The sequence below is a fragment of the Prosopis cineraria genome, unplaced genomic scaffold (genome assembly GCF_029017545.1).
Source record: "Prosopis cineraria cultivar Desert tree isolate PC_DT_omini unplaced genomic scaffold, ASM2901754v1 PC1, whole genome shotgun sequence".
Classification (NCBI taxonomy): domain Eukaryota; kingdom Viridiplantae; phylum Streptophyta; class Magnoliopsida; order Fabales; family Fabaceae; genus Prosopis; species Prosopis cineraria.
Genome location: NW_026555332.1, coordinates 36,613,063 through 36,626,773, shown reverse-complemented (window position 1 = coordinate 36,626,773; position 13,711 = coordinate 36,613,063). Strand labels below are relative to the sequence as shown.

The 13,711-nt window shown below is 29.7% G+C and overlaps 1 protein-coding gene across 1 annotated transcript; it reads left to right on the top strand.

The window, feature by feature from the left end:
- The first annotated feature begins 1,420 nt into the window (after positions 1 to 1,420).
- On the top strand, positions 1,421 to 5,824 carry LOC129294627 (threonine dehydratase biosynthetic, chloroplastic-like). Its single transcript, XM_054933101.1, has 6 exons — positions 1,421 to 1,945; positions 2,060 to 2,242; positions 2,994 to 3,263; positions 3,868 to 3,873; positions 5,142 to 5,342; positions 5,651 to 5,824. The coding sequence occupies exons 1-6, from the start codon at positions 1,421 to 1,423 to the stop codon at positions 5,822 to 5,824; spliced, it is 1,359 nt and encodes a 452-aa protein (XP_054789076.1).
- Positions 5,825 to 13,711: the final 7,887 nt, after the last annotated feature.

Here is a 13,711-nt window from a genome sequence, read left to right as displayed (position 1 = left end):
TAAGGCTTCTAAAATATGCTTAGTATTGTAGATAATGGGGAGTAATATTATATACATTATAAGGTCCCATGTTTGTGTACGAAGAATCACACACTCTTTATTATTCTTTGTTTTTTTTTTCGCTTTGTTTGAACAAGCAAGCTTAGTTACTTACTTATTTTCATTGTGTAATGCTTTGCTACTAGCTAGGAAAGAATGAAGTTCTTTTTTTTTTTTTTTCGGGTAATGTGGTTTCGCCCCTTCCAATTTTCTTCTCCTTGAGATTTCTCTATCCCTCTAGTACGAGAGTTTTTCAATTTCGAGATTCTGGTTGAAAATTCAACTTCACCACGTATCTAAGCGTAGTTCATAGGTTATAAGACACCGATTTAATATGGTTTGTACTCGTAGTTATAACCTAACTAGATAATAAATTTTTTTAATTTATGCCATCGGTTGATATCCTGAAAAACATGAGGTATTACCACTATATCTGCTTAGACTTAATCTAAACATTTGTTGTATAGGACCATTATTATCAATAACAATCTCATGAGTGCTTTAGAAGATACTTTTAGCATATTTATTAAATACGATATATATATGTGTATGTGTGTGCATGCACTTAAACTTAAAACCTCGTTATAAGTTTATTGAACTTCTTCAACTAGTTCAACCAAACACAAGACAATACTTTTTCTTTTTATGTACTTTTGAAAATAATTGGGGGATTGTTAGATTTTTTTTATAGATAACGATTATTTCAAAAGGAATAGATTGTTTTATTAATTTTTGTGACCACTAAATTATTGTAGCTTTAATTGCATTAACCACCAACTTATTATTTGTTTAATTGTCTTAATTTTGTAACCTATGTATTTAAGCCGATTGATTCATGTAACCTCCAATCATAAAGTCTTCAACATCTTAATCATCAAGTTTCAATATTTACAATGTGGATGTGTCATTCGGGACTCTCCCAAGGTAAATTATTTTCATGTCAATGTTCATTGCGACTCCATAGAAGCAGTTCACCTCATTATGAACGACTGCAACTAGAGTCATCCCCTCATTAACACTACTATTAAAAAGATTAGAAGCCTACTCATGCACGGTTGCAAGTATCCATAGATCACGTTTTCAAAGCTAATAATTAGCTAGATAACTCATCTACATGTAATAACCTGTTGGGTTGAAATCGCATCACAAAGTGACCAACTTATTCAATCGACTAGACCAGCCGAGTCATTGGTTCACAAGTGCTTCCAACCAAGTCTATCCACTTTTACAATGGTAAAAAGCGTTCGTTTAATTTTGAGTAGTAGTCTCTAACAACATAAATAGTTGGTGAATGGTTCTAGCTATAAAATTTGGTTGATGTACCATCTCCTTCATTCCTACTCTCTCCATCTCACTCTCTCTCTCTCTCTCTCTCTACACCATGGAGGCATTGTCATTCTCTCTCGCCCGAAGGCCTCTTCTTTATCATCATGATCGTTTCCACAACTTAGCCCTCCAATCCTTTCTTGGCAACTCCAAAAGAAAGGAACATATAACCAAAACACGATTTCCTGGCAAGCCCTTCATCATCATTAATGCCAATTTGTCCAAACCAGCTGCTACAAAGCAGGTAGCCTCCATAGCCTATTCATCATCTTCTTCGGCCATAACCTCACCACCAGAAGATCCAATATTAGCTTTGCCTACTACTTTCCATCCTCCTCCTCATCTCCTCAAGGTCTCTTCTAATTCCCTACAATGGCCACCAGGTTACCTTGGGGTAGCACCAGACCTCCATGACAATGATGGTGATGATAGCATAAATATCAACGCCATGGATTACTTGTCTAGTATACTTTCTTCTAAGGTCTATGATGTCGCTATTGAATCGGCATTGCAATTGGCACCAAAGCTGTCAGAAAGATTAGGAGTCAATATTTGGCTCAAAAGAGAGGATTTACAGCCGGTAACTTTATAGTTGATAAGCCATATTATATTGGTGATAGATTTTCATCGCACTTGACAAAAGTTACACGTAATTGTTGAGTTTCTAATTAATTAAAATAATTTTCATTTATAGACTTTCTCATTCAAGCTTCGTGGAGCTTATAATATGATGGCAAAACTTGGCAAGGAAGAACTGGAAAAAGGGATAATTTGTTCATCAGCTGGAAACCATGCTCAAGGTGTTGCATTATCTGCCAAGAGATTGAACTGCAGTAATGCTGTGATTGCTATGCCTATAACCACTCCTGAAATCAAGGTACGTTACTCTCTCCAATTCTTAATATATAAACTAAACTTAAATTAATTTTGTGCTTATTAAAAAATTATAATTATATTCTTAAAATTGTTAAAAAATTATGTAACCTTCTAATTTGAGTATTTGAGCAAATTACCTCTTAAACTTTAGGTAAAGAAACACTGCAGATTGTGAACTCGTTTATTGTACAAATTATTCTTTTACCTTTTGAAAATGATGCAATTTGACCCCAACTGTTATCATAAGTTAATTTTAATCATTAGTTGACTATATAATGACAAAGAAGGACTTCAACAATTATAAAAAGAACCCAAACAATTACAATCAAGGGCCTAAAAAACAGACCCAAAAAATTATAAAAAAGGACAAAAAAAATTGGTCATTTTTTGTAATTTTTATAGTTATTTTTAGTCAACTAACAGTTAAAATTAACTTTTGTTTATAGCAGGAGTTAGATTGCACAGTTTTTAAAAGTTGAGAGAACAAAAAATAATTTACATAATAAACAAGTTCAGAGTTTATAGTGCCACTAGACCTAAAGTTTAGAGAATAATTTGCTAATTTATCCTTCCAGTTTTGTTTTCCTTTGCAATTAATAATTATAATAAATTACCTTATAGGAATTCAAACCATAATAACTGAAAAAGAGAAGCAGATCCTCTTCTCATCCCCCTTTCTCCCTTTCTTCTCCTTAACTAAAATTTCTGGCTGTACCCCTGTGACCTTAATTACCCTCCTTTAAATCTTTCAGTGGCGATCTGTTGAGAAGCTGGGTGCCACAGTTGTTTTGGTTGGGGAGTCTTATGATGAAGCACAATCATATGCCAAGAAACGAGCCAAAGAAGAGAGTCTAACATTCATACCCCCTTTTGATCATCCTGATATCATAAGTGGTCAGGGAACCATCGGTTTGGAAATTTTGCGCCAAATACAAAGTCCACTGCATGCAATTTTTGTGCCAGTCGGAGGTGGTGGTCTCATAGCCGGTATTGCTGCTTGTGTCAAGCCGGTTTTTCCACAGGTTTACAATATACTATTATTAATTATCTTCTTGTTTGCTGGTTTTATTTTGAAAATTATTAAAATATTGGGAACACCAAAACCCTATCAGCTTGTTTGGTTGTCAGAAAGAAATGAATAAAGGGACAATTTCAATCAAAGACCATAGATAGGACTTAATTACTAGTGGGTCATAAAAAATTTTAAGATTTCAGTTCAGTTCAGGAGAATTAAAATGAAAATAATTTCAATGGCAAAAAAAAAATTAAAGTACCTTTTACTTGTTATATGGAATCATTAGTTGTTAATTTTTTTACTTCACTTATTAATTTAATAATATAAGTTATGAATTATATCCGTTTGTTAGAGAAGCAGTAATATCAGTTTTTAATTTGTTAACTTTATTTATTAATTTACTAACATTAATTTTAAATTACTAAAACTGATATTAGTAAATTAACAAGTAAAGTTAGCAACTTAATGACTAATATTGCTGTTTGTGATTAAACAATTAATGTCAAATATTGTATAATTATTGATATATCAATTTATGTAATTTACAACTCATATTAGTAAATTAACAAGTGAAGTAAAAAAATTAATAACTAATAATTCTTCATACCAAGTTAAAGGTACTTTAATCTTTTCACCGTTGAAATTGTTTCTATTTTAATCCCCCAAAACTGAATGGAAATTTTAAATTTTTTTTGAGACCCACTAATAATTAAGTCCCATTCATGGTCCTTAATTGAAATTCTCCCATAAATAAAATGGATTAAAGAAATAAAAGTAAAAATAGAATGATCAAGATATGAAGGAGAGATGAGTCAACTATATTGATAAAGGGAGAAAGGTAATATAATTCATCAGGTTGAGAATTATAATTTATTAAATTTGTGGAAGATATAACAATTATAGATTTAATATATAGTATGTAATATTGAGTTTCATCATAATTACTACAAAGAGGTGGGTGCTTTAGTTTATTTAATTCTTATCTTTATTTCTTTAATTTATTTTATTCACATCCTTTCCAGTTGCAAGTAGCAACCAAATGGCTCCTATATATTCATGTAGTTTCTAACACGAAACAACATGATGGCGTGTACGTATTCAAGTTTGAGGTTTCTATTCTCATACTCTCTAGTGTTCTTTGTAACGTTTCAATCACTACTAAAAAAAGTTGATATAGCGAGGGATAAATCACAATAATTTTGTTACAAAGAATTGGCTCATTAAATTTAGCAAGGGATTACACTTTTTTTCTAGTCATTAAATTTCACTTAAAATACAAGATATTTTGATATTTTGTAGTTATAAATTGATGCAATATTTTTTACAAAATTTCAAAGAAAAACACCCAAAAATTATGCTGTTTTATCCATTTTATATAAAAAATTGAAAAAAAAAATACAAAAATGTACTGAGTCATTGTGATAAGATACTAAAATGTCTCTCATTTTATATAAAAGCTAGTGATCAAAAGGAACAAAAATTAGGGAGGCAAGGCAATCAAGGGGCATTAAAGAGGTTGTATTGTTTTGAGCCGGGCAGGTTTGATAAATTCAAAGTTAACTTGTAACACAAAGTGGGTTTGCTTGACTCAAATGACTCTTGAGTAGGGGCAAAATTAACATTTGAAAAACCCTAAACCTTTCAATCTTATGGTGTTATTGTGTTGGCAACTAGGGCATGTGAATTTGTGTGTTATATATTGTATTAATAACTTGACAAATTGTGTTTTTTTGGGACAAATTATTGTTTTATTTCTTATACTATATATATATATACACGCACATGCAAATAAATATTATTATTTTTATTTAATTAGTATGTCATATGTTTGATCTCCTATCTAACTCTTTGAACATAATAACCATGATCAATTGTATGGGTAAAGATTATTGGAGTGGAGCCAAACGATGCAAATGCGATGGCATTGTCACTACACCATGGCCAGAGAGTGGCGTTGGAGAAGGTAGGAGGATTTGCAGATGGTGTGGCTGTTAAACAAGTTGGTGAAGAAAATTTTCGCTTATGCAAGGAATTAATAGATGGCATAGTTCTTGTCAGCCATGATTCAATTTGTGCCTCAATAAAGGTGAGAATTTAATTTGAGTCATCAATTCTAATTCCTTCAAGAACATTTTAAATGAACTACGTACATGTAATTTGAAGTCTTTATGAATTAAGTCAGTCATATTATTAAAATATTCTCATATATATGGAAGCGCTTATATATATATATATATATATACGGAACGTTTTTTAAGCGCTCTTGTGTATAAAAAAGAAACGTTTCTGTAAGCCTGTTTTATAATAGTAGTATTTACATATAATGGAATGAGACATGCACCATATAATAGTAGTATTTACATATAATGGAATGAGACATGCAAGTTGGCGCAGGCCATGTTTGAGGAGAAAAGGAGCATATTGGAGCCAGCAGGTGCTCTTGCTCTTGCTGGGGCTGAGGCATATTGCAGTTATTATGGTCTCAAGGAGGAACATGTGGTGGCAATAACCAGTGGGGCAAATATTAATTTTGACAAATTAAGGGGCGTCATTGAACTTTCTAATTAATCTTCATTGAAACATTTCGATTCACTCCGCTTGCTTCTTGTCTCTGCACATTTATACAATATTTTGTAGGTAAAAAAAATATTTTCTAGAAAAAATGAGAACTACAATCCTATTCTATCCAGATATATTTCCCGCCACTTTTTTTTTTAATAATTAGTGGAAACTCTTTTAGTTAATATATATAAGAGGAACTAGTGGTTTGTTTAAATGAATGATTTATCTTATATAAGGTGTAACTGTAACTGTGTGCTGGTCAAAAAACTGTAACTGTGTAAGTTTTTTTTTTTAATGTATATTTGAATAATCCTCATAGTCTTTTTTATCTCCGTGAGATGTGAGAAAAGTTCAGTTTTGTGAATTCCAGCAGCTGGATATCATTCTGTACGCACAGTACATACTTTTTTCCTTTTATTATTAAATCCATCCGTATTTTAATTAAAATAAATATAATATTTTATTTATTCAAAACATTCTCATTAATTATTTGAATAAAATATAACAAAGTAAATTTAAAATTATATATATATATATATATATATGTAACATATGCAATGTTTTTTTAATTTTGGACTAAGTGTAATTTCTAGAAAACATCTTGAATAATAATTCAGAATGAATATTAAAATATTTTATTTTTAAAGTATGTACATTTAATAATGATAAAATTAAAAATTTAATAAATTTTTAGAAAACGTTAATAAAATTTAAAACTTTTTGAGGAAGATAACTGGCTGCCTATTTGGTTTGCCTTCAGAATCGATTTTTTGGAAGGAAATCACTTTTTACAAGAAAATTACCCAAACAGCATAATAATCAGATAACCAATCACTGAGGTGTGAATCACGTGTTGAGTTAAGCTACCCCTGCCCGCTTATCTAAATTAATTTTATCGTTAGAATAATAAATAAGTCGTCAGAGAATTTCACTGCCAATATTACCCTTGGTCGTTTCTCGATCTCCCATCTCTCGCGATCTTGAACCTCTTCTCTATCGCAGTCCTCCCATCGCCGAGCTTGTCACCGTCTGTCGTCTTCGACTACAGCCAGTGGCAACAATCTCCCATGTACTCTCTCCTGTGCTCTCTCTCTCTCTCTCTCTCTCTCTCTCTCGCGCGCGCGCGAGATGTGTGCTCCTTCTTCTCTTGAGGCTTCCTCCTCTACCATTGACCTAGTCGCCATTTGCCATCTTCGAGCTATGGCTAGTGGCAACAAGCTCCAGCCATAGTCCAAGAAGGTTAGTGTTGCCTGGATCTACTCGCCCCATCTTCGATATTGTCTCGATCTCTCAATAAAATGCAAAATGATAAGTAATGTTGACCATTTTTTAAAAATACAGTTGGAGCAATTGATGATACACATATTTCATGTGTAGTCCCTGCAAGTAAAAAATCAAAATATATTGAAAGAAAAGGAATCACAACACAAAATGTAATGGCTGCCTATAATTAGGACACGTGCTTTACTTTTTGGCTGGATGAAAGGGTACTACACATGATGCTCACATTTTTTATTGTGCTCTAACAACTTAGCCAATCAACTTTCTACATCCGCTTTCAAGTATATTTGTTAGTTCAATTTATTTATGTTGGACTTTTCAACTTACAAACATCGATAATGATCTCTGTTTTACAAGGTAAATATTATTTGGTAGATGGCGACTATCTAACACTAAATAGATATCTTGGTTTATATAGACAAAAACACTACCATCTTTCTGATTTTAGAAAATCAACTGAATTTGCAAATAATAATAAGGTCTTTAATTATTTTCATTTAAATTTACGGTACGCAATAAAAAGAACATTTGAAGTTTGAAAGAATAATTTTGTAATTTTATGTAATGTGCTTAGCTATGACTATGATATACAAGTTCAAATTGTTGTTGTATCAATGGTGATGCATAATTTTATTATGAAACAATTTAATTCTCATTTTGATTTTATGCATCATGAAAGAAAAAAATCATATAGTGCGTGAGGATCAAGAAGATTATCACCTTGATGAATATTCATCCATAGCATTTTCATCAAATATAGCTCATATCCATAATGTCATTGGAGATTAACTTATATATTATCATCTTTATTAATTATTATAAAATTAATATTTGGTATTTAAGAATTAAAGCTTTCTCTTTTATTAAATTTATTTGAACTAAGATATATTGAGTTATTTATTTACACAAATTAAAATGTTAATATTAATATAATTTAAATTTTTACGATTAACCAGATATATAATTTAAATAATATATTTTACTTCTTAAATAAAATTTAACAAATTTAATAATATTATATACAAATTTATTAATAATTTAATTTTGAATAGGAATGTCCTTTGTGATAATTTGTATGGTTAAAATTAATTCTAACTAAATTATCCAAATATTTTTAATTATATTAAAATTAATTTTTTTAAAAAAAGTATCCAAACAGATTACATTATAATATGATCAATTATAATTAGGGTTAAAGGGCAAAATTGTCCTAAAACTTTTTTTCCAGAGGCACCTAACACCCTAAACTTTTTTGGGAGCATTTTTGCCCCGAACTTTTCAAAAAGAGAGTATTTTTACCCCACCATTAAAAATTACATATGTTGACCATTAACTAAAGTTTGACCAAAGATTATATAGCATATTTTCCTTGAAACTTTTTCTTCAGGGGCTCTGGGTACCTTAAACTTTTGTTTAGAGCTTGTTTATCTTGGAAGTTTCAGAAAGAGAGTAATTTTGCCTTGCCGCCTTCTTCATCCTCTCCCTCCTCTTCTTCCTCCTACTCCTCTTCTGCTAGTAAGCTCCCATATTACTATAAATTAGAGTCTAAATGCAAAGCTAAAAAAAATAAGTGTCTGAGATTTGTGAGCCTCACAAGAAGTCTCTTGTCTAGCTCGATATTTTCAGCTTAATAAATGGTCACTCAAGCCCACGATGTTGCCTCTTTGTCCATTAAAGGCAAATCCACCATTCTTAACTTCCCCTATATTGCCTTTGTTCTCCCTTGACAATTGCCACGTGCTCCCTATGTAACATCCAAGTTGTTGCTTTCTCTATCGCCATCGTGGTCAATTTTGATATTGTGAAACCCTCAAAAGAGTCCGAGTTAAGGTCGGAGTCCACAGGGTCATCACAGTTCAGTGAGATAATGAAATTGTTGAATGTAGAAGAAAAGAGCTTCCACATGGTGAGTTCATATAGATTGACTCAACGGATAGTTGATTATTTCCCGTTATAGGTATGGATTCGGATGATTTGAAATTGCCTGCTATTCATAGAGTTGTTCTTGCCATTATTATTGATGTAAATGGAAGTGTTTTTGCTATCTAGGTGTTTTTTTTTTAAATGCAACGTGGTTACATATGACAATTAAAGTCAAAGTAACGGTCAGCTGACAGTAGGGTAAAATTACTATTTTTTTGAAATTTTCAAGATAAACAAGCTCCAAACAAAAGTTTAAGGTACCTACCGTTCTTGAAGAAAAAATTCTAAAACAAATATGTTATTTAATCTTTAGTCAAGCTTAAGTTAACGGTCAACGTTCATAATTTCTAACGATGACAAAAATGCTCTCTTTTTGAAAAGTTTAGCGCAAAAATACTTAAAAAAAAAGTTCATGGTGCCAAGTGGTTTTGAAAAAAAGTTTCAGAACAGTTTTACTCTTTAATCCTTATAATTAAAATCAATTATATTAATAAACTATTTTTATAATTAATTCTACACAACTGAAATTTAAATGGACTTTAGGTTGACTCTAAGTGGAAGCAGACTCGAGATCTGTTACGTTATTTATTTATTTTTATTGCTTTTTGGTAGAATTGAGGTCTGTACTGACGGGTAACGATGAAGAAAATATCTAAACTGATATTTTGGGCCTTAGCCATTCTTTCTTGTTGTCCAAGCATGTCTTGACCGTTTCCTCAGTAACAGTCAAGTCAAGGCCTGCAAATTATTTTATTTCGGCTTCTCTGACTTCAATGTATAAAATTTAAAACTATAGTACGTACTGCAGTTCATTAAAAAGAAGGCAAAAACCAACCAGACACGTGTTGAATTAATCATACGAAGCTTAAAAAAAAAAAACGAGTTTTATTGTTACTTCATGGCTTATAAACAATATTACTTCATTTTTTTTTGTTTGACCGGGAACAATATTACTTCTTTTGGTTTATAGAAAAGTGTTCCCTTATGTATGTGTGTAACTTTTTTCCCCTTTACATTACATGAAATTCAAGGATGACATTTGCATTTGAATGACTGTAGTTAAGAAATGTAATTTAAATTAACATAAATAAAAGAAATTCTCATCATTTAAGTACTTGGGCGATTCTTGTGATTGCGTAACTTACATAAGAAAAGTTTATTTACCCTTCACCCTTGATACTTGAGAGAAATAATTTTTACCATTAGCGGGACTAACTTATTGCACTCACAAAAGAAAATATAGGAATGACGGCTGAATTTAATATATTTATTTTTAATAAAATCATGATAAGTGAATTTTAATGTGTTAATAAATTTATAATAAAAATTTATTATAAAATAAATAATCTATACAAGATTTACATATCTTGATTTAATTAAAAATAAATATATTAAATATATAAGATTAAATATATAATTTTTTTTAAATAAATATACTCTTACACTTGGAGTGCGAAAATGACCTCTATATTCTATATTACTAGGGAAAATATCATTTAAGAATGTCAAGGTAGTTGAAGGAGGGTATTAGCTGATTGGTTTCTGATTTTGCTTTTTGCTTTGTTTTCTTAAGTTGTACTGTAGGCCTTTTGCTTTTGGTTTTTTCTTTTGTTTTGGTTGTACTGTTTCGGTTGCTTTTTTTCTGTTTACGTGTTTATTAGTGTTTGTAATTTTTTTTTCTTTTTTATGATTGATAAAATGGTCTTTCTGCTAAAAGAAAAGAGCTTTTATATCACAAAATAACTTAAAAATATGAAACTTTACTGCTTCTTCATCTTCAAGTACCTACTTGAGGGTAAGATTTTGTGAAAAAAGATATAATTATTTTTAAAATTTTATGAATGTATAAATAAATATTTATTTAAATTTTGACAAGTAACTATGTACAACTAATACTACCCCATTCAAAAATAAATAAGTTAGAAAAACTACTAACACAAGTTTAATTGTATAAGGGCTGGTCCTATATAAATAAGTATCCATTCAAGTTTTAACAATTATTCTTATGTAATTAACAACGATCTATTTAAAATTAATAAGTGACTATAATTGATATTACATGTTTAATTATACGTGTTGGTCCTATGTAAACACGTATTTGTTAGAATTTTGACAAAAACCATATGTAATTAACAGTAACAATAACTAATAGTACATGTTTAATTTTACAAGTGTTAGTCTTGCATGAACAATATCAATTTGAATTACGACAGCTAACTGTATGCAATTAATAATAACTTATTAAATTATTAAACTTTAATGGTACTTAAGTCTTTTCTCATAAAATTTTGCTTTCATATAATTATCAAGGAAATACAGTGAAATATCATAAAGTCTTCTTTTGATATAAAAACTTTCTAGGGATTCTTAGACAATATTTTCCTATACATCTATATAATATAAAATCATGGGTAGTTAGTGTATTTTTTTAAGTACACAAAAGGGCAAAGTCCAAACAAAATTAGACTAAAACTAACTTTGAGTAAGTCAAGTTCAGTCTATCCCTATACAGTACATCAAATAAACCATAAGGAGACTCACTCAAAACTTGTAATCCACATTTTTGTGAGACTCCAATTAGCCAATCAATTAGTACTAAAATTCCCTTCCCGATAAGTATGTGTCACGTAGATATTCTAGCTAGCATCAAGCATAGTTTGGATTTGACGAAGGAATCGATTCTTCACACAGGAACATGACAACACCTGTTTTAGCATATGTACAACTACAGTACAGTTAGATTCAATTATAACCTTCCTTAGACCTAATCTTTGTACAAAAAGGAACCCAGACCATAATTTCCATAACTCCGCCTTCAAAGCTGTATACCTACCAACTCTATTAACAAAACTCTTTTTTAGTCACCAGTATAATCCCTTATGACTCTTCCACAACCAGCGTCCCCAAGCCACTATCAATATTGAACTTTAACCAACCCTCTTCAGGTGGCTACCATCGAATATCATCCTAACGCTTGAGACAAATATTGTCATCCACATCATAAGCCTTCTTAATCCCATCAACATATTATAAAATACTCACAGCAAAAATCTTGGAAGAATCAAAGTGAGGATCAAATATCATTTTATTCCTCCAAGACCACATATTAGAGAATCATCCCTTTGGTAAATGTGAGGTATAATACTACTGTTAAACATTAAGCATGAAATAAAATATTCTTATTGGGATGAAACCACTTTTATTGAAAAGGTCATTATATAGTTATTATATATCAAGTTTGCCAAAATGAAATTATGATACTCATGAAATATTTCATGAAGATTAAAATATATATTTAATTATTTAATTTTACACCAGATTTTATTTAATTGTTAGGATTAAAATAAGACCTTTTAAGTTATCTTTAATTATTTTAAATTCATTTTTTCTGACCTCCTAATTTGAAATGTCGCGGATGTAATAACTTAATATAAATAATATTATTATAAAATAATCCTCACCCTCTCTCACTTTCACTCCCTCTTATCCTAATCCTTTTATAATAATTTTAACTAATTATTAAATAAAATTGTTCATTCTCATGATAAAACTTTTAAACAATGAAATGTTTCACGTTTTATTTCGTCCCACCCTACCTTATTACATTCTGTTAATAATCGATTCTTCATGTTTCATGGTATATTAATATTCTTAAACAGTAAACACACCCTTAATGATTGCAGTTTTTTTTTTAATCCACATGAATGGACCACATCTGTAGAAGTCAATTAGTCAAGGCCTGCGTATTATTTTATTTAGGCCAGCGTGTTGGGACTATCTCAATATTTTATTTGAACCCGTCAATCAAGCACGCGACGCTTCCGAAGGAGCTACGCCAACTTGTTCACACCGGGGTGAACGTGAAAGGTTGAGGACCCATTTGATTTTTTTCACGTTTCACATTCAAAAAATCAAATTTTACTTTTAAAATATTAAAAATTATTTGAGTAAAATATTTTATAAAAAAATATATTTTAAAAATATATTTAAATAATGGTTGAAAGTGAATTTTTAAAATATAATTATTTAAACTTTTAAAAAGTAAATTTAAAAAGTAAGATATTATTTGATCATATTAATCCAAATTTAATCTCTTATTTTTTATTTAAAAAATAATTAATTTATTAAAAATATAATTATCACTTCGACAATAATAATTAAGTATTAAGTTTTTAATATTAATGTATAATAAAAATTATAAATTTTTATCATATTTTCTAAAATTGCAAATTAAAAGAGTATAAATAACTTGATATCAAATTTTTAACATTATAAATTAAAATATATTATATTTATATAATAACAATTAAAAATTATCATAAATCAATATTTTTTTAATAATTGTATATTCAAAAATATATTTTACTATTACAAATCAAATAACTTTTAATATACTAAATTAATTTTTAACAAAATATATTTAAATATAAATTTTATAATAATAACTAATTTTTATTAATTTAATTTTTATTAAATGAAGTTTATCAAAAAAAAAATTTTGGCAAATTGAAAAGGACATTCTCCATTTTTCCTCCAAGGTTTCCTTCCATAGCAAGTTGCCTTTGTCCAGTTCACCGTCTTCTTGCCAAATTATAATAATAATTAAAAAAAAAAAAGGGAACTCAAGGGCCTTCTTTAATTCCGTCCCCCTCGTACTGAAGCAGCCACAACCAATCACATGATGCCATA